The sequence below is a fragment of the Ictalurus furcatus genome, chromosome 4, assembly GCF_023375685.1.
Source record: "Ictalurus furcatus strain D&B chromosome 4, Billie_1.0, whole genome shotgun sequence".
NCBI classification, from domain to species: domain Eukaryota; kingdom Metazoa; phylum Chordata; class Actinopteri; order Siluriformes; family Ictaluridae; genus Ictalurus; species Ictalurus furcatus.
Genome location: NC_071258.1, coordinates 10906805 through 10929578, shown reverse-complemented (window position 1 = coordinate 10929578; position 22774 = coordinate 10906805). Strand labels below are relative to the sequence as shown.

Genomic DNA, 22774 nt, shown 5'->3' with positions numbered 1-22774 from the left:
ACAACCATACCATGGTCAAAGTCACTGAGATCACATTTTCCCTCATTCTGATGTTTGATGTGAACACAAACTATAGATTTTGTTTGAACAATGGGGGGTTGAAGTGTGAATGGGTATGCTTCCCAATATTTTTAATAAAAAAACAAAAACAAAAAACTAATAAATACATTGAGAAAAATAAACAGCTTTGTCACATCTGCAGTGTCATTACATAATTACCCTCTGCTTAGAGGATAATTTTTTTCTATCCATCTACCCATCCATCCACCTGTCCACCCACCCGTCCGACCATCCATCCATCCAGCCATCTATATTTATGATCAAATGGTTCTTCCATTAAAAAAAAATTACACAGGGCATAACACCACTCCAAATGAATGCACACCATAACTGATTAAAACTTATACACTTTGTTTATTGTGAAGTTTTTCACTAACTTGATATATTGGCAAATTGCAATGAATTAGCTAGCTAGCTACAATATATGTGGAGTGTCGGAGATTACACCATATCATCCTAGCTCCTGAGTACATGTTTTATATCTATCATTTACATTTCAGTTGATCATGGTGTAAATAATGGCGGGGGGGGGGGGGGGGGGTTGTAATTGCTAGTTCTGATTATTGGGGGCTGCCCACCCCACAACCCACCCCCCAGAAACTACACCCCTGTTGAACATTACCTGACGCTACTGACCTGTATCTGCATGATTTTTTTTATTTTTATATATATATATATATATATATATATATATATATATATATATATATATATATATATATATGATTTTCCTTCATTACATGATTGTGAACATCTTGAGTGGTTACGTGTGTGCATGTATGTTTGCATGTATGTGAGGGTTTAGCAGTGTGAAACTGGTAATTTTTAAAGCCGCTTTGCCTGAGTGCAGTGGTGTGAAACTTACTAGTGTGAGAAAAATTGAGAGAGAGAGAGAGAGAGAGAGAGAGAGAGAGAGAGAGAGAGAGAGAGAGCGCGAGAGAGAGGGGGGGGGGGACAGGGTGTTGTATAACAAGCTTTTCTTTCTTTTGTCAGGAGATGTCTATTTACACACACATGACACAAACCACATGATAACGTGACACAGTTCACCCTTGAGGCATGACAGCTCGACAGACCTCTGTGACACACACGTCTACTATAACACCTACACACACACACACACACTTACACTTTTGTGTTTTGTAATAAGTAATAATGTTATGAAGCATATGTAAGCTGAGAAAGAAAACAACAGCAGTAAGAGCTTGTGAATGCTTTGGGAGACTGATAGAAACTGGATATGTGACAGGTTTTCACAGGTATGCGCTGAAACTGTCCACCTCCCAGCAGGGCTGACTGGGTACCATCATTTATATAAGTAACCGTTTCATTTTAATGTACTTATAACAGTAGTTTTACTGCAAATTGCTTTTTGCCTTTATTCGAGTAAATGTGTAAAGACAAATCTACTTTTGCTGCATTTCATTTCTTTCTGTTCTTCCATTACATTTTTGCTGTGGCTGAATCTCCAATGGCATGCACATATAGCACACACTGGCAAAAAGTGTCATTTTCAGGTTCTACAGCCTTCCAATCAGACACACCTATATACACAACACACACATACAACCCCAAGTATACATATGAAAGACATAAGAGCCAATAACAATCTCCCATTAAGTCTCAAATGAACCATATATGAGTAAAGAAGGCTGTGAAAATGGTCTTTATTGTTTAACGTTTTGATCTTTTGTTTAAAAAAAAAAAAAAAAAAAAAAAAAAAAAAAAATCACAAAATTACCCTGCTCTCATGGATATCAAACAATTGCAAACAAAACACAGGTTTATCCCAAAAATATATATATTTGTTAAATATAGGTGTGCAGCACTTTCTTAGTCAATACTTTGTGCTTCCTCCCTTTGCCAAGATAACAGCCCTGAGTCTTCTCCTATAATGCCTGATGAGGTTGGAGAATACATGGCAAGGGATCTGAGACCATTCCTCCATACAGAATCTCTCCAGATCCTTCAAACGCTGGTGGACTCTCCTCTTTAGTTCACCCCACAGGTTTTCTATGGGGTTAAAGTCAGGGGACTGAGATGGCCATGGCAGCCAAGACAATCATTTTTGTGTTGATTTTGATGAACGTTTTGGGTCATTGTCCTGCTGGAAGATCCAACCACGGCCCATTTTAAGCTTTCTGGCAGAGGCAGTCAGGTTTTCATTTAATATCTGTTGATATTTGAGAGTCCATGATGCCATGTTTCCTAACATAATGTCCAGGTCCTCTGGCAGAAAAACAGCCCCAAAATATTAAAGAGCCACCACCATATTTAACCGTGGGCATGAAGTACTTTTCCATATGGCTACCTCTCTGTGAGCGCCAAAACCACCTCTGGTGTTTATTGCCAAAAAGCTCTATTTTGGTTTCATCTGACCATAGAACCCGATCCCATTTGAAGTTCCAGTAGTGTCTGGCAAACTGAAGACGCTTGACTTTGTTTTTGGATGAGACTAGAGGCTTTTCCCTTGAGACCCTTCCAAACAACTTCTGGCAATGTAGAGGAGCATCTCAAAACATGTAATATTGTGCAAAAGTTCGTTTTTTTCTGTAATTTAATTCAAAAAGTGGAATTTTCAGATATTCTAGATTCATTACATATTCAGCCTTTTTGTTTTAATCTAGATGATTACGGCTTACAGCTCATGAAATTCAAAATTCCAGTATCTCAAAATATTAGAATAAAGAATTTATAATACAGAAATGTCGACCTGAGAAGAGCTATAATCAGCTAATTAACTTATTATTCTGTTAAAAGATATTTTTTCCCCATTCAGTATCACCCTTCAGATGCTAAATAAGATATTTACATGTCTCCCAGAAGACAAAATACTAACAATTTACACCGACCATCCTGTTCAAAAGTTTACATCTCCCGTCTCTTAATGTAGTGTATGGCCTTCTTGAGCATCAGTGAATGTTTGCACCTTTTGTAATAGTTGTGTACGAGTCCCTCAGTTGTCCTCAGTGTGAAAAGATGGATCTCAAGACAGATCTATAGCCACTGATGGAAAGGGGTCAAATATGCAGAAGATGCTGGAAAAGCAAAGAATGTACAGGACCTGGAGGATTTTTCTGAAGAACAGTGGGCAGTTTAAATGCTCAAGACAAACAAGGGACTCGTGAACAACTTTCACAAAACAAAAAACAGTCCAATCCAGGTAACAACATACAGCATTAAGAATCAAGGGTATGTAAACTTTTGAATAGGGTAATTTTTTATTAATTCAGCTATAATCTTGTCTTGTGGTGCTAAATAAAACAGTGCTAAATAAAAAAAAAAAATAACATGGGAATTTTATGATCCCTCTTATGTTGTTAACAGTATTAAGACATAGCAGATTCTGCAAGCGGTATGCAAACTCTTGGGCACAACTGTATATTTAACAAAGATTTTTTTTTTTTTTTTTTGATAAACTTGTGTTGTGTTTGCAGTTGTTTGATATCCATGAGAGCAGAGTATCTTTATGATTTTTTAAACAACAGATCAAAAGGTTAAACAATATAAACAATTTTTCCCAGCCTTCACTCATATTTGTCAAGGGTGCCAATATTAGTGGAGGGCACTGTATATACATCAACTAATGTCTCATTTATACTACTGAACCTCCAATTTCATGCTATTTGATACATATTGATCTTCAAGGGAAAATAGCAGCAGTGACATCTGAAGCATGCATGCACATGCGCGCACACACACACACACAAAGCTGCATATGCGTATCCTCTCGAATAAATGCAGTCTCTTAGACCAATTATATCTCGTTATGAGTCATGACCTGCTGCTTGGCAACCAAATCATTAGAGAGAGAGAGACAGAACGAGACAGGAGCGATTTTGCTAAAAGAAGTGTATTATGAGCCAAAGAGTGATGGACAGAGAGACAGAGACAGAGAGAGAGAGAGACAGAGAGGAGGGAATTTTGCTATATTTTTCTAAAAGAGGTGTATTAGGAGCAAGAGAGTGATAATGAGGGTGCTATAAATTGAACAAGAGACAAACATAAGGGTGATGAGGTGAGAGAGATAAGTGAGAGTAAAGGGTGAGAGAGCATACCAGAGACAGGTACACGAGAGAGAGCTAGCGAGAGAAAAAGAACGTGATGGGCCACGTGAGGCCGGCTCAGACACTGCAGGCTGGTTACATAAACACACCCCCTGCTCCGTCTCCTCATGAACTCGGCAGACGCCGCTCCCATCCAAGCTCTTTCCTCGCTGCAGTGTTTCCTCCCTCCCTCTCTCTGTCTCTCTCACGTGGCTCCTCACATGCTTTTGCCTCCCTCCCTCCCTATTTCTCTCTTTCTCTCTATCTCACACACACACACACAAACATCCACAGTCCGTGGGGAGCCTGGAGTCAGAGCTGCACAGGTCTGCATAAGACTGCAGTACCACACTGACAGCAGTGAGGACACGGAATACACTTCACAAAAGTGCTGATACACACACACACACACACACACACACACACACACACACACACACACACACACACACACAAAGAGAGGAAAAGCACATCTTTCTCTTGCAAACACAGCTAAATTAAACCCATGTGAATATTCTTGCCAAGCCTCTCAAAGTGTAGAGGTCTAGGATAACGTTTCCCCCTGCGCCTCATATTTCAGGCAGAGTTGTCCTAATTAATCCTGCTCTAATTGACTCTTCTCTAATTGGCTGTTCTCTAACGATGACATCAGAGAGGGCGGATGTGAAAGAACGGCGACGCTGAAGCTTCGTGTATGCCGTGTCAAAGCTTCAGGAAGCCCTGATCACACAGTCTCTCCTTCACAACTGTCTCTCATTTCTCTCCGAGTCTCTCTGTGGCTGCAGTCAGTGCTCTGCAGTACTGGTTTGTTGTAGAGGCAGTTTGGTGCACCCCCTCCTCTCTTTCACTCTCTGTCTCTGTTCTCACGGCGAGCGCGTCCTCGCGTGCCTCTGCCTTATGTAAGAGTGCTCAGTGCTCTGTCCACTGAATACTGATTAGCTGTCTGGAGCTCCCAACTCACCGCACTCAGCCAGCCAGAGCCAGCAGCACCATGGAGGGCTGAGCACTGAGCTTAGCTCATTTATCTCCCGAGCACGCACACACACAGATACACAGATATACACACACACACACACACACACACAAACACACACACACACTTTTACACTCGCCTCTCTCAGGCTGCAGAGCTGAACGGGTCAACAGGTTTAAAAGTGACACAGAAGTTTGGATGTTTCTCTAGGGCCCTCTCCTGGTGACTGAACTCTGATATATAAAAAATAAAAAAATAAAAATTTCCAGACTCCCTTAGGAGCACTCGAGTCTGACTCATCAGACACGGCCTTCGTTGTTTCCCCAACGCAATATAGCTCACTTCTACTGCACTAATCATATTGCCTTTGCCAGCTCCAGGCTGTAGAAAAGGCACTGTAAAGCGATAAGGTAAGATAATATTTTTTACAGGATGCTGTGATGCTGTGTACCAGATGGCTGGAGTCATTACTGATCCATGGGGTAAAATAATATTTAAAAAACCAATACACTTTTTAATAAACTTTCAATCAGTCCACAGCACACAGATTCAACAAAAGTACATAGGCAGTAGTCTAAATGGGATAAAAACACACACGTTTGCTTGTTTTTATTGCTGCTACAGAATGACTAGGATGTGTGTCTCATTTAAAGCATGTAAACAGAAAACGTCACTTCACTATTATATACTCTTATAAACATTGGTTTCTTAAATTGCACTCACTCCCAAAGCTGTGCTTTATACCATGTTACAACCTGCAGTGCAGATACTATATCACATCCTGTGCATTTGTTCATTAAGACAACAGAGTATAAAATGTTCTTATAAATATATGTCAATCAGCCATAATATTAAAACCACCAGCTTAATATTGTGTAGGCCCCCCTTGTGCAACCAAAATAGCTCTGACTCGTCAAGACATGGACTCCACAAGACCTCTGAAGGTGTGCTTTGGTATCTGGTACCAAGACGTTAGCAGATCCTTTTAGTCCTGTAAGTTGCGAGCTGGGGCATCCATGAATCAGGCTTGTTTGTCCTGAACATCCCACAGATGCTCGAGCGGATTGAGATCGGTCAACACCATGGACTCTTTGTCATGTTCCTCAAAACATTCCTGACAAATTTTTTGCAGTGTAGCAGGGCGCATTATCCTGCTGAAAGAGGCCACTGTTATTAGGGAATACCGTTGCCATGAAGGGGTGTAATTGGTCTGCAACAGGTCTGCAACAATGTTTAGATACGTGGTACGTGTCAAAGTAACATCCGTGTGAATGCCCAAACCCAAAGTTTCCCAGTAGAACATTACCCAGATCACCACAAGGCCTCAGTCAGCTTGCTGTCTTCCCATAGCGCATCCTGGTGCCATCTCTTCCCCAGGTAGGCGACACACACACACACCCCCAACTGTCCACATGATGTAAAAGAAATTGTGATTCATCAGACCAGGCACATATGTCCATTGCTCCATGGTCAAGTTCAATGCTCATGTGCCCATTGTAGGCGCTTTCGGTGTTGGACAGTCAGCATGGACACTCTGACCGTTCTGAAGCTTCACAGCCTCATATGCAGCCAGCTGTGATGCACTGTGCATCCTGATACCTTTCTATCAAAGCCAGCATTAACTTTTTCACTTTCACTTTTTACTTCTGAAGGATCAGTCCAGATGGGCTAGCCGTCGCTCCCCACACGCATCAGTGAGCCTTGGGTGCCCATGACCCTGTTTCTGGTTCACCGGATGTACTTCCTTGGACAACTGAATACCAGGAACACCCCCACTTTGGAGATGCTCTGACCCAGTTGTCTAGCCATCACATTTTGTCAAAGTCGCTCAGATCCTTACTCTTGCCCATTTTTCCTGCTTCCAACACATCAACTTCGAGAACTGACTGTTTACTTGCTGCCTAATATATCCCACCCCTTAAACAAGTTCCACTGTAAGAGATCATCAATATTATTCACGTCACCTGTCGGTGGGTATAATGATATGGCTGATCGGTGTATATTATACCACAACGATCTTGAATCTGATCTTGATCAGTAGTTCCAGCTGTAAGGTTTATATTAATGTGCTAGTTCTAATAAGCTATCATTGCCATAGTAGTAACAGCTAATTCACAGGGACCTGTATGGCAGACCCTCCACATAATGTAAGCCTTAGAATAAACAAACAAACAAAAAAAAACCAACATACAAAGCACTGATATGGTGAACATTTCTGTAAGGAAATATTTATTTAATATTTATGGAAGGTGCCTCAGGTGTGACTGCTGCGTAACAGTCGCACAGTCTAGCACCAACATTCAACAAGTTTTCCACTACGGGGAAAGTCTTCAGGACAGAGGACATTTGGGTTTCTCTGTAACGTGACATGCTGGATCTTAACTTCACGAGTAAAAAAAAAAAAAAGAGCGAGAGAAAGGAGATTGGTTTGAGTTTATAGCGATTAATGTAACTAATGTTAGTGATAACAAGAACTAACTTGTCTCAAAGATGTTCCACAACACTAATAAAATTCTGTAATTAGGAAAATAATCCCGTTGTTGATTATTGTCCTAACACAGCATGTCCCGAAGCGTTCTATTCCTAACTTATTTAACTGGATATTATAATGTCATATAAAGATGCTTTATAAAGAATTATGCATACAAAAGACACCTAGGGTCATATTGCGCGTTGTAACATGCTGTGCATGTTATATACAGTAGCATGCTGTAAATGCATTTATAATGCATTATGAACACAGGATTCATAATAAATGTAGATCAGATTGTACACATCAAGGTAGAACCGGACAGGAGGAACAGGTATGGTATAAGTGACCCTCTTCAAGTGTTGTCTGAATGAACAAATCTAATTGGTTCTGCTTTAGCTTTTTTTTCTATTCTGTATATTGTGTGCATTTTGACAATGTACTTTTCTACATTTTATTATACAATTAACTCAAAGTATTGGAAGGCCACTAATTCAGAACGCAATGGACATTAACAAACTGTCCAACAGGAAACCACTTAGAACACAAAATATACACCATAGTTCCACCCATACAACCTGCTCATTCATGTGACTATCCAATCAGCCCAATCACATGGCAGCAGCACAAAGCATAAAATCATGCAGATACAGGTAACATGTTATTCAGATCATTTTACGTCAAATATCAGAACGGGGACGGAATACATCATCTGCTGTCGTAGCCCATCTGCTTCAAGGTTTGATGTGTTTTTTGTTCTGAGGTGTTGTAAAGAGTGGATAAAATACGAGTTACCAGCACCTTCCTGTCAGTTCAAACCAGTCTGGCCATTCTTCTCAAACCTCTCTCACCAACAAAGCGTTTCCGACAGCAGGAATGCTGCTCACTGGATGTGTTTTGTTTTTCGTGCCATTCTGAAACCCCAGGAGAACAGCACTTTCGGAATACCCAAACCACCCCAACCAACTAAGTTACAGATCCCATTTCCGCCCATTCTGTTTGATGTGAACCTTACCTGAAGCTTTTGACCTGTATCTGCATGATTTTCTTGCACTGGACTGCTGCCACATGATTGGCAGAATGGTTAATTCTATGAATGTGCACATTGACTGGTGTTCCTAATAAAGTGGGTGGTGAGTGTATATCTTTTGAACACCACTTTATAATACATCGCTGTTAATTTGTTCAATATGAAATGAACCAATCATCTCCCACTGACCTGCTCATCAAAAGTCTCCTTCTTGTCCAGCATTTCGCGGAGCGTCTGCAGAATCTTAATACACAACTTCTCCTCCTTATCCATCAGCTTCTTTGTGTGCTTTATCAGCCTATAAGCATACAGATCCCAGTTAGGAAACTTTCACCATTGAAAAGTTTCTTTTCAATTTTATGTGGGGGAAGTGACACAGCATCCGGGACACAAGATTCAGAAAATCTTAAAATATCTCCAATGTATGTATTCTTTATTGACCTTACATGAGAATGTAACTGATTTGTCATAGCGGTGCAGCAGGAGGACCGCACGCTGCGGCTTTCAATGTGACTCATGCAGACGCAGACTTGAGTGCTTATGCAATAGTACAGACCAATCAGGCTGACACACACTCAGGTAAGTGCTGTTCGAACACCTAAGGCAAGATCGGAAGTCAATCATGCCGGGTCATACCTCTACATCTCTCTGAAATCACATCTTGCCTCTGACCCATCTGCCACGTCTACATGGTTTTGTTTACCAGATACAAATGCTGACTTGATAGCGGTGTACAAATCAGTAGCCCAGACATCAGGGACAAGCAGATTTTGTGTCCAGGCTATTGGTTTTTAATTCAGTGTTGCCTCCTAGACAAGTAGGTTTACAAATCAGAAGAAAAAAAAAAGCAAAACTCATTCCTATTGACTTTTGGTAAAGTCACTAGGAAGTAGCATGCTTAAACCTAACGTGATTCACTGTAACTATAGCACATGCTTCAAAATTCCACCACCTGCCACACCACACACATAGGCGCAATATGCCTATGCATAGAAAGTTTTTTACAAGGCAGAATAATTTGCATTGATGGATGATAGATGATCATTTCAGAATCAGACACGTCAGTATGTGGGAACGCTGACAAAATCGATGTATGCGTGTGTATTTTATATTATATATATATATATATATATATATATATATATATATATATATATATATATATATATATATACACAAACACACACACACACACACACACACAAACACTAACTTCACAGCGTCACCTCGTGAATACAATCTTTAAGACAGAACACCACAGCGTATGGCTGAAACATTTACCAACGACCTGCTGATTTTTTTGTCAAGGCCGTAAACAATGGGGTATATTTTTGAAATATTTAAGACGATAATGATGGCTCGCTCATTAGTTAGTGCGTGTTAAGGCACCTAAAAGCCCCAGGAAGTGCCTTGAAACACTCAGCATTATTCGATTATCCAATGCAACAGGAAGCCCAGGTGGGACATATCAAGTGGCTCCTCCCCCTTTTTTAAATAGCCAATTGCAGCTAGCTTACCTCACAGCCAGGAAACGTACAACTGCTGGAGGTTGGACAATTCAGATTCGAGTGAACATTTGATTGGACAGAATATCTGATGAGAAGCCGAAGTGCAGAGTGATGTCATCAAAATTGTTGATCAGTTGATTAGTGGTAGAGAGAGACTGTACATTTTGAATGCATACATCTTCTAAATCTTCTGAATTTTGTCACTGTTTTGGAGCACAATAGCTTATAGATAATCTTAAGGCAAACATATTCATACTAAAAGCCACAAAACTTCTATTTTGATTTCATGGGGACTTTAACTAGTTAACAAGCTCCCTGATGTTATTACATTATGTTAGCTACTATGTTTTTTTTTTTTTTAGCCTAGTCAGTTAGATTTCTAGGCAAAACATGGAACTAGACTGCACATTAGAGCTTTCATCTGCTCTGTGGCTAGCTAATGAATTTATGATTTGTCCACCCCTACTTAACGTGATCTAGTGTCTTAGATTATGTAGATGTACACAGCATTTATTTGATTAAATGATAAATTGGATGAAAGAAATTGTGTGTGTATGTGTGTGCATGTGTCTCTTACTTGGTCATGAAGGCTCCGGTCTCACAGCGCAGTCGTGCCGGCTCAGGGAACAGCAGCTCTGGACTATGCAGGATGTCAACCAATACAGAGAACTCGGCCTGCACCAGTGGACTGAACTGCTCTTTTAGATAATGCACTACCCCCTAATACACACACACACACACACACACACACACACACACACACACACGGTCACAGAACAGGTGGTGCTAACACTTACACAAATATCAGCTCAGTTTGTGACATCACAGAATAAGGACAAGATGTAAAGATGATTTGACACCCAGAAACTTTTAACTCAAAATCTGCTTTAAAGCGAGAGCGAGAGCTTTTTTACAGAATGCGACAAACTCAGGCAGGGTACCTGCAGTTTCTCGATGATGTTCTTGTAGTCCGGCGTCCCCAGCATTTCTTTGCGAGGTCGACTACGAGCTGAAAGCCTCCAGCCTTCAGCAGCACGCTGTACCATGTTGGTGTGGGTCTTCTGAAATAGAAAGTTCACCTGACCATCCAGATCTACTGGTAGAGCTATGCTCCGGCTCTTAGCTGTGAGGAATACATAAAAACAGATTAAAATGCTTTTTTCATTCCTTCATTTATTCATCTTCAGTAAGAGCTTTATCCTGCTCGGGGACGTGGTAGATTAAGAACCTTTCCTAGGAACACCGAGCTCAAGGCCAGAATACACCCTGGATGAGACACAAGCCCATCGCGCACACATTCACATCTAGTGGCAATTTAGGGCAATTTTCAATCCATCTATCGGCATGTTTTCAATAGGTGGGAGGAAACCCATGAAGGAGAACAAAGTGAAATAATAACGCTAAATAACACAGACAATAATCCAAGCTCAGGATCAATCCCTGGAGCTGTGAAATATCAATGCTACCCACTGCCCTCATAAAATGCTTTATTAAGGTGAAAATTAATTATATTCCAGTCCGGTAATGTAACTGCTACCCTAGTGACCTCATCTCCTGAGCCAGCATTGCAGAAAATGCGACCTAGTAAAAAAAATTAAAAACGAACAAAATTAGGGGTTTTGTGGATTATTGGATTTATTTACTTTTTTTTTAAACAAAAAAAACATTTGTTTTAATGGAAAAGGACAAAATGTGATTAAAGCTGAAGTTCACTGCTTCACTGAGGTTAGAAAGAATCAAATAGAAGCTATATAAACAGCTTTAAGCATCAGATTCATAGCTATTTTGTGAATGACTACAGCGAATGATGATCGTTGTTGGTCAGTCTGGCTGCTGTTACTACTACAGTTCTTAAACTGGCTGCTAAGTGAAGCCAGCTAAGTCGCAAGACAGATTAAAGAGAGACGAAAATATTTAAGAATTATTCAAGTAAAGGCATGAATATAGTTAATAAACAAAAGGAGACTGCCTCCCACGATGCAAGTAGTGGAACTTCCAGGCTTACACACCTGCAACCACGTGATGTACACTAATGTACATTAATATGCTCGATTTGTTTGTAAGGTTGCACTGCTCCAGGTTGCGATAACTCACCCACATCAGTGAGGGTCTTGATGCAGGCCTCGATGTTCGTCTTCTGCAGAGCACTGATCCAGGTGCAGGAACAGAGTCTGAGCACGGACTGCAGCAGACGTATGAACGTGCCCTGATGGGTCTGAAACAGAATTATAGAGGAAGATGAACCATGTGACTGGTGAGAGTGGTTAAAACTGGCCTAGTGTGCTCAGAGCAAGGACATACAGGGTTGACAGGATGACAGGAAGAAGATAAGGTGTGAAGAGTAGAACCATGTTTCTCAAAAATGCAGTGTGTGTGTGTGTGTGTGTGTGTGTGCGCGCGCACTTTATACCTGCAGATTAGTGGTGCTGACAGAAAACTGGGAACCAAAGAAGCCTTTGACGATGGCTATGATGATCTCAGTGACATATTTCTCCAGTATGGGGTCAGCTCTACTTCTGTCTGAGGTGCCTCTGCACACCTGGGGAGGGGGGACAAAAACCAAAAATGTGTACAAACATACCAAATGATCCAATGTATCGCATCTACAAAAATATAGTAAAGGCTCCTTTTAAAGCCATGCCGGTGTCCTTACTTTGGCCATGTCTACCAGGAAGTTTTCAAACAGGTTCCAGATGTGGTTGCTAGTGTATATTTCCTTCATCTCCACCTCTGTGTCCACGTAGCAGTGGTTCACAAAATTCACGTAGGCAATTTTCACCTGCAGAGGGCGACAAGCGGAGGAACCGGCTGAGTTCACATAACTATGTGTATTAAGATGGAATGCCAGAACATATTTCACTATTGAAACACGTTTCCTCCACAATTTTTACTAAATGATCCCCGTCTCTTTATGTAGTAAAACTGCAGGCTGTTTATGGCATGACTTATATTGTGTTTTTTTAATAAGATGCCTTTTTTAGTAAATGTTTTTAGGCCAAAATGAGGTAAAAAGTGCTGCCAGATGTACAAAAGTCTCTGTACTGCTGATTTTCTTTGTACTCATGTGTGCATGTTGAAATGTCAACACACATCCAGCACATCTGTCTTACATTTAGTTTTACCTCCAAAAAATGGAAAATGTCAAAATGACAACTACACGGTGAAAGAGAGCCTCCTAACTAATGCAGCTCAAACAGTGCAGTGTGTTGGCTACCATACACACCCTTACTCCTGGTTCACTTGTACTCCGTTTGCAGTGTGTATTGCAGTACATATGCGGCGCGGAAGCAGCACGCGCTCATTGTGCTTTCACATAAGAAGCGTTTGCAGAACACACATCCAGAAAAGAACATGAAGGTGTAGGTTGACAGAAATTTGAATGACGTTTAGAGCAACACAGTACAGTAATACAGTCTTTCATAGAGAATCATGTTTAAACATAATAAATATAAACAACATAATATTCCATTCATTATTTCTACATAGATTTCTATATTACGTTGCTCAAGCAAGAGGCAGAAAATTTAAACATGGTACTTCTCTTACGTTAAAAGGTAGTATCACAAACATTTAAAATTAAAACTTATTATCCATACAAACAGCCGAGGAAACTGCCTCCCATGTCTTTTCTTTTGCATTTAAATCTTTCTACAAGAAATTCCTGCGGGTCATACACAACTTTCTCCAACCACCAGCCTGTCATGTGATTGCCGCCACACATACACACACAATATAACATGCTGTGTAGTGTATTTCACTTTTATTTTTTTTAAATATACTTGTTAAGATATCATTTTGACCACATTAGTTATTTTTGCAACTCCTGGTAAGTGTTTTGATTTTCTTTGCTTTATCTCGGGCTTAAAGTAATAAGATGGCAGTGAAAAATAGTAGTGTACTTTAATTATATGCATTTATGGTGAAATTACTACATTTTCGTGTCAATCCATGCTCATTTTGATCACGAACTATGCGCTATCACTTTAACGTGTGCAGCACAGCAAAAGTAGACTTGGCGCGGAAACCATCGGTGCACTGCTGTACCGCACTGACCACGCCGCATCCGTTAGCAGTGTGAATGCACCGCATACGCACTGCAAACAGAGTGTGTGTGTGAACCTTGCCTAACTCTTCCTGCTTTTTAGGATGCCATTTCTTTTTTCCTAACTGAATAGCTACTCTTTTTTTGTCTTTATTTATGGATTTGTACTGGACTGCAGTGGTGGCTTGGCGGTTAAGGCTCTGGGTTACTGATCGGAAGGTCGGGGGTTCAAGCCCCAGCACTGCCAAGCTGCCACTGTTGGGCCCTTGAGCAAGGCCCTTAACCCTCCAGGGACGCTGTATCATGTATCTGACCTTCACATGCTGGGGTATGCGAAGAAAAGAATTTCACTGTGCTCTAATGTACATGTGACCAATAAAGACTCATTATCATTATTACATGCATTCAATGCATGTAATTGAAATAAAGAAGCAATGTAAACTTGACAGCATAATCAGTATCAAAGATTGCAGTAACACGCACCTCTTAGACTACTTGAAGCCTATAAATTACAGTTCACGTTACCGAGTGTGTTTATACAAATGTACACAAACTCTGAATCTCTTGTAGCATACGCACCGTTTCTGAACTGAATTACTGTAAATACCATTTTTTGTGTACTGTCTCCTACGAAAGATTTATAAATACATCATTTGTATCCGGTTTGATAAAAATTTCACAGTATGGTGTTGCCAAATGGTAGATTTTATCCAAGCGCACACAACTGTGAAAGCCTCAAACACACCACCCAGACCGAGAGGTCAAGAACCCTGTATACACTGTGACTTGAGAGGGCTGTGTGTAAGAGAGCTTGCTTACCTCAGGGATGCAGTCCTCATGGGTCACAACCTTGACGATATCGTCAAGCGGCAGAAGCGAGTTGCATTTGATCTCGGTGTAGACGTTCTTGCCCTCAGTGCAGGCAGCCAGCAGCTCCACCAGGTTGTTGTGGTAGGCCAGAGCACCATTCTCATCCCTGCGCTCAGACTCTGAGCTCATCAGCTGCAGCAGTGAGGGGAATGACCCCCGGTCATTGTAGAACACTAGGACTTCCTCACCTGCATTCACCAGCTGCACACACACAGGGGTTCTTTATTAGTACCGTCCCTTGATATTGTGATTACTGCATGTAACTAATCCTAATCTTAACCTCAGTAAACAGAAGAAAATATTTTAGCTCTCTTAGTTTTTCAAATAAAATACATGTCCACACACAGAAACGCAGAGCAAACACTCTTAGCTATTTAAATTCACAAGCTTCTTGTATATGGTCATAAAACCAAAATCTTCTACTTGCACAATTTTTCTTTATTTCTTTGAGATGTGACCTGACAAAATATATTAGACAAAAGAAAAACAAAACATTAATTTAAAGTCAGACAATTAGATAACTAAATATGGAGAACACAATATAAGCATGTTAGTAGAGCGATTAGAATATTTTGCTCCCATCCAACAGACCAAACTCATCAACTTGTGTACTAGACGCCTTACCTACACATTCTTCAAACAGATACTACCAATAGCAATCCAACCTCTATTTTAAAAAATAAGCAAATCATCCCTTAGCACTGGCTATGTACCGAAATCCTTCAAACTAGCAGTTATCATGCCCTGACCCAAGGAAAAACCCCGACCTTGACCCTCGCCAGCTATCTAACTACAGGCCAATATCAAATCTCCCCTTTATCTCCAAACCCTAGAAATAGTCGTAGCTCAGCATTTAGTCTCATACTTGCATAACATACATGAAACCTTTTTAGGCTTCATCACTGCACCAAGACAGCGTTGGTTAAAGTAGTAAATGACCTAGTCTTGACCTATGATCAGGGTTGTGTCTCCTTGCTTGTGTAGCTTAATGCAGGTTTTTATACCACAGTTGGAGTTAAGGGAACTGCTCTCTTATTGCTCAGGTCTTATGTGACTGATCGTTATCAGTTTGTTTTTAGTTTTAAATCGCCATTTACATCATGTGCAGTGGTCAAAGATCTTGGTGTGATTATTGACTCCAGTCTCTCATTTGATGCTCATGTAGATAATATTACTAGAAAAGTGTTTTTCATCTCAGACATATTGCTAACATAGAAATACCTCTAGGTTTGACTATTGTAATGCCTTGCTGTCTGGATGTTCCAGTAGGTGCATAAACAAGCTCCAGTTAGTCCAGAATGCAGCAGACTGGAACCAGTCTTACTAGAACCAGAAGATTTGATCTTCTCTACACTGCATTAAAATTTCATATTGATACTAAGGGTGTTTTCACACCTAGTTCATTTGAGCCCTCCAAAAGCTCTCGGAGCAGTTCAGCACATGTATGTGAACAAACCAAGTGATCTCAGACCCCCCTAAAAGGACCCAAAAGCGAACCGTACTCAGACCGGAGGTGGTCCGAGTATGGTTCATATGCGGGTTCGTTTGCGGTTCAATTTCTTCGTGATATGTGAAAGCAACGAGGTCCCGGTCCACTTTGCGTTTCGTTTCAACATGTGTACCTGGAGGTTTGCCATACCTGCAGCAATGTTTCGTCACTGCTGAAAAACAACACAAAACATTTCACCATGTCAGGTCGTGGGGTCGTGTGGTCGCAGGAGGAGAGCTGTGCACTTCTTGAAATTTGGAAAGAGAGTTGCATTAAACGCAAACTAACCTCAACACATCAGAACATAAAAGTGTTTCTTTGGTGTTCTCAAAAAATTAAGGAAAGAGGCTATAACAGAACAGCGCCAGATAAAAGTAAAAAAAAAAAAAAAAATACAACAGAAATACATGAACACCCATGATAAAATGTGTCGAAGTGGAGAATCTGCCAAAATGAAGGACTGTTCTATGATGACTTGGATGAAATTTTGGGTTCAAGCTGAGGTCTGAGGTCTTATGAAGTTGTGGTGTGAACAAGAAATGGTCTGAGATCACTTCATTGCTGAAGAGGACCCAAAAAAGATCAGAGTTCTCTTTTGAGTCCACTATACTGTGAACACCAAAAGTACTGAGGTCACTTTCGGCTGGTTCCCTTTCTGGTTCTTTTAAAATGAACTATATGTGAAAACACCCTAAAATACTATTAATGACCTATAAAGCACTGAATGTTCTCGAGCCATATTGCATAAGCAAATTTCTGATCTTTTATGATTTTGTTCTTTTATGAGTACCTAGAATAATGAAGATTACAGCAGGGACAGAGACCAACAATTATGAAACAGCCTTCCAATTAATGCTCAAGACTCAGTCCCAGTCCCAGTCTAGCCCGAAAACCTGTTTTTTAATTAAACCTTTTGTTATTAGCGCTTTTCTTAGGTAAAGGTGCAGATCTGGAGGGTTCATAGGCATATCGAGTTCTAGTAAACTGGGATGTTTGAATGCTGTCGCCCTCCACTTGCTAAAAACAGTTCATGCTCAAGTCTCATTCATTATACAGCGGATAACTTCACTGGGATACTTTAGACTTAAGGCTCAAACTCTAATGAAATCAAAAATGACCCTGGTGCTCATACTGCACATCCATATTTAGCACTTCTTGACTCTATAGTACACAGTTATGGAAGAATAATGATTTATAATCCCATTATTCATTGTCACCCACAAGAGGATAGGTTCCCTTTTGAGTCTGGTTCCTCTCAACATTTCTTCCACATGTCCTCTCAGGAAGTTCCTTGCCACGGTCAACTCTGTCTTGCTCATTAGGGATCAATTTATATCTATATCCATATATCTGTCCACTGTTAAAAGCATTACATAAATACAATTTATTTGAAATTATTTGAAATTGCAGTCCAATGGTAACACACATGCACGTTACTCAAGGGGTACATGGGACCTCGCTTTAATTTGCTCTAACGGATTTTACAGATCTATTTTATCTCTTCTTCTTTCCCCCCCCCCCATGCACTTCAGGACACCTTCCTGCCTCACCTCGGTCATCACTTTGTCCTGACACTTCTTCACATATTTGCCATCAGCCTTCACTATGGTCTGCAGGAAGCGCAGGTACGGGACACAGCGGCCGTGTGTCTCCATGCAGTGTACAAAGTGATGCACCACACGGTCGCTGATCTCATTACAGAGGTGGTAGTTGTTCTGGAAGATGTAGCGCATGGTCTTCGCCTCCAAAAGCTGCGAGAAAGAGTCAAGAAAAGCATCATGAGCAATCCCCGGCTAAAAACGTGGTTTTTGATTGCTGATGCCTGGGCATCAGTAAATTTCAGCACATCAGTATAAGCAAAAGCCTCAGACACATGGCTCATTGGTAACATACCCCAGGGGTAAGGAAAAGGTTGAGGTGCTTGTGAAGCAGAATCTGGTTCTGAGGGTTATCGTTACAGAAGTTCTGCAGGAAGGTGTGCGCCAGAGACATGATCTCTTTCATCTTCTCATCTCCCTAAAGAACATGGAGAGAGGATGCTAAAAATCAGCTAACTCAAACATTTCTTCATAATAATAACACCACCACCACCACTATTTATATAGCACCTTTCATACATTTAAAATGCAGAGCTACAGTGTGAAGTAAAAAAACAAAAATAAAGACATAATGGTAAAATAGGCTAATAATAATAATAATAATAATAATAATAACAATAATAATGAAATAAACAATAGCAGTGACAGAAAAATAAACTAAAATACGAAAAAATATATAACAAAAACACGTGTCCAAAAATGCTAAACTAAAAGTAAGGTAAATAACATACACTACTGAAGAGCTAAGGGAAAAATATGTTTTTAGCTGGGGTATTTTTTTTTTTTCCGGTGATGGCTGGAGCCTGATTAATGTTTAACGGTAGTGTGTTCCAGATCTTTTGTGCCTAAAAACCTCTCGTTTTACGATTCTTACATGGAATATGGAGCATGAAACGATCTCAGTAAAACAGTTCATCAGACACTGACAGATGTATGAGGGTGCTGAATATCCTGAATAATTTGGAAAGTTGTCAGGTTCATATTTTCAGGTCCACTCACTGCCTCGTAAGGGATCTGCAGCAGGTCCAGCACCACGGTGTGAGCTCCCATGTTCTTCAGCAACCTCTGCTGCTGCACACGACTCTTCTTAGCAGGATAACACAGCTTACTGAGACGCTGCAGGATCTACTGACCAACATGGCAGAATTACTCAAACGTGCAGATCCAGAGTTCTAAAAATTTTCCATTCCACTGCAAGACAACTTTTATATGAATAGAGAAATAGAATATATGGCAGCAGCACCCACATCTTTCACAATGTTGTAGTTGTTGGCTTTGTTGCTGTCTATCTGTGGCTTAAGGTTTCCATCCTGCACTGGACTGAGGATGCCCGTCTCCTGCCAATCACACACACACACACACACACACACACACACACAAAACAGCCAAATCAATATGCATCTAATACCGATTAGCAGTCCATGTTTGTAAAGCTACATCTCATACTTTAGATCTGTATGGAATAGAGATGTGATTCACTGGGGATCATATGGTTTTATTTTACTTTTATTTAATTTACTTCTCTTCTAATTAGATTAGTTTTAATTATTACTGACCCCAGGGAATGATCTACCAATACAAAAACACGTATTGGCCGCAGGTGACGTTTAAAAGGACTTGGTCAGAGAAGTTATGTGTCTGGGGTTTTTAAGTTAAGTTACTGAGTTATAGTTACGTATTAGGTAGCTAGGCCATGCTCCATATAACAAGTGGATTTAGTAAGGTTCATAAAAATAAAACTCAATCACACCATGCATACATCGTGAAGACACTCTCATCCTGCATGAATCATGCATAATCATAACAGATGTCCTTGAGAAACATAATTTGAAAGGCATGTGTCTAGAAATTTTATTCCATCTGAATAGTACTTTTGATTCTGGGTGCAGAGATGCAATTATAAAACCATTCTTTAAGTCTTAATGCATCTTGATTACATTATTATCTTTCCTAGTCTTACCACTTGCTGCTTGGAAATATTATGGAGAAATTAACACTCAACATATAGTCACCACTAGATATAAAATATTTAAAAAGCCTGGTATTACTAATCATTTTTTTCCAATTAATTTTAAGCAGCAGGAGCAGGTTGCAGTTCCAGCCACAAGGGGGCACACCTCCATGTTTTGCTCCTTAGCCTGGGTTTCAGTGGCATCCTCGGTGCCATAGCCACCATTCTTCTCCACCCACAGCTCCGATTTCTCCACGGTCAGCCGCAGCTGGTCCAGATCAGCCTTTATCTGTTTATAGTTCTCCACATCCTGTTCAGACACCAGCAGCTGGACCTGCCAACACACACACATATTCAACAACATGCAAGATGTAAAGGTCCAAAAACAAAGTGATGATCAAGTACAGAAGAGAGAGATATGTCAGAAAGCCTGAGACCTGTTTGAAAGCCTGGAGGACCTCAGCTCTCTGACTGAAGTGTTTGAATAGGAGCTGCAGTGAACCCGAGACCAGAGGAGGATAGTCCTGCATGATGAGGTGAATCAGCACTCGCAGAAACGTTGTGCCTCCTTCATCGTCCAGATCCACCGCTGTCCGCTCCTTACCGCTAGTGAACATGCAAACACACAAACTTTCACATCACTGATACACTTGAACTCTTTAATAATGATAAATCTAAAAACTAGAGATGGCACCTATCCAATACCCAGAATACGTATCAGGCTGATACCGCCAATAAATGGAGGATCAGCTAGCAGACAAAAAAAACAAATCCGTTCTGACCCTGTGACAAATGGAAAACATTCTAAATGGATGTAGAAAAGATATTTTTGGAACTGGAGATGTTTACATATAAAGGAAGCTTGATTGTATTTTTTGTTAACATTATTATAATATTTATATTTTAAACAATATTCTATTTATTATAGTTGGTTTGTAAGTGATTTTGTGTCGGTTTTGTCATGTTATTAGCATTTGTTCCTGTATTTTTAAACAATTAAGTTTAAAAATGACACTTTTAAGCTTAGTAGTTTTTAAAGAGATATATATATATATATATATATATATATATATATATATATATATATATATATATATATATATATATATATAGGATGGGTTTTGATATTGGCTGATTCAGTGTAAGTATCAGAATCGGAAAAGAAAAAGCGGTATTGTGCCATCTCTACTAAAAACTTTAGTATTTTTTTTAAATAATAAAATGGTAATAACAATAATAAGCCAATAGACCAATTGAAAAGAAAGAAGAATTCTCGTCGAAAGAGTTCACCAATTAGCCGACCCACCTTCCAGCAAACATATTCTCTGCTTTTTCCGCAATCTCCTCTACATTCGGCTCTACAAACACAGACAAAAAAATACACCTGATTGATAAACTAAATTAAAAAATAAAAATATCACACAAACACAAAATATGTAGAACTACAACCTATAGTGAGCCAGAGAAGAGAAGAGTCCAGTTCTACATCACAGAGCACTCTCACCTGAGGGAAACGGGGGGCAATCGGTGACTGAGAGACTGCTGTCGGTGTAGTCTCCAAACTCTTTCTTGTAGATGGACAGAAGGTAGGTGATCCGGTAGTCCAGACGCACACTCAGAATGAACTAGTATGGAACACCACAAGCATAACACTTAATATGCAACGTAGTGTTCTACAATATACCATTAATTATTTCTTAAGTATACCATTAAGTATTCCTCAGACGGCCAAACCAAAGGGGATTCCGCCCACCAAAGAGTGTGCACGGTTGACAAATTAAAAAACCAAGCGGCTCTTATTTTGTGGTTATTATGTTTCCTCTTAGAGTGAAGAGTCACTGCAAGTCAATGCAAAGTTCTTCTAACTGATGACCTTTTGCGCTATGATTAAATGTTTCCATTCTGATGATGGAATAATTTATTCTGCCCACAGCTTTAGGGTATGAGGGCTCACTGAATGGTTTGACAAGTATGCAAGTGATATAATTCATAGTTTATGGTCTTCGGTCACCAACTCAACCCAAATGAACACCTATGGGAGATTTTTGGACTGACGTGTTAGACAGTGCTCTTCACAACAATCATCAAAGCACCAGCTGAGGCAATATGGTTTGGAAGAATGTTGATTATCCCTTCAGTATAGTTCCAGAGACTTACAGAATCTGCTCTGGCACAACACCTTAATAACTCACTTTATGTTGGTTTTTCCTTTTAACTTTTCACTTGTCTATTTTTATTTTCCACTCAGTTATTCCAAAGTTTGCTTGTTGTTTTTTTTTTTTTAATTACTTTTTGAAAAAAAAAAATTAAATTAAAAATAAATAAATAAAGCACCTTTACATCCATTTTCCAAGTATTTTATCATCTTTGTAAGGGTCAGCAAAATTACAGAAATAGTCTGGTTTGCACTTTATTTTTTTCCATTCAAGCAATCCAATATTAGGTGAGTAAGAAAAAAAATGCACACCTGCAGAATCTCAATAATTCTGAGCTTAGTGTCCATCACCACCACATCCTCGCTGTCGGACAGGCCGTGCGTTTTTTTCCCATGGCCCGTCATTGGTTGGGAGGGATGTGTCAGCATGGATCCTCTGCTCAGAACCATCTGAGTCATCATCTCACCCACACCATGGATGGTGCGCAGGACATTATTACCTACAGTATACACACACAAGAAGATTACGTCAACAGCTACACACTGCACACTTGCCAGTTAGAAAAGTAAAACAAACAAACC

General features: G+C 40.0%; 1 protein-coding gene across 5 annotated transcripts in view; it reads right to left on the bottom strand.

The window, feature by feature from the left end:
• Window positions 1–22774, bottom strand: part of itpr2 (inositol 1,4,5-trisphosphate receptor, type 2) — a 102813-nt gene that overhangs the window by 46660 nt on the left and 33379 nt on the right. For all 5 annotated transcript variants that reach the window (XM_053622931.1, XM_053622932.1, XM_053622933.1 and 2 more), the window contains 16 exons: window positions 22505–22692; window positions 21542–21662; window positions 21344–21395; window positions 20475–20643; window positions 20204–20371; window positions 19334–19423; window positions 19086–19211; window positions 18382–18504; window positions 18039–18239; window positions 14949–15200; window positions 12741–12866; window positions 12498–12626; window positions 12182–12302; window positions 11029–11210; window positions 10665–10807; window positions 8769–8877 (listed from right to left, as the gene is read on the bottom strand). In XM_053622931.1, coding sequence (XP_053478906.1) covers window positions 8769–8877; window positions 10665–10807; window positions 11029–11210; window positions 12182–12302; window positions 12498–12626; window positions 12741–12866; window positions 14949–15200; window positions 18039–18239; window positions 18382–18504; window positions 19086–19211; window positions 19334–19423; window positions 20204–20371; window positions 20475–20643; window positions 21344–21395; window positions 21542–21662; window positions 22505–22692 — 2300 coding nt within the window. The remainder of the gene's footprint in view (window positions 1–8768; window positions 8878–10664; window positions 10808–11028; window positions 11211–12181; window positions 12303–12497; window positions 12627–12740; window positions 12867–14948; window positions 15201–18038; window positions 18240–18381; window positions 18505–19085; window positions 19212–19333; window positions 19424–20203; window positions 20372–20474; window positions 20644–21343; window positions 21396–21541; window positions 21663–22504; window positions 22693–22774) is intronic.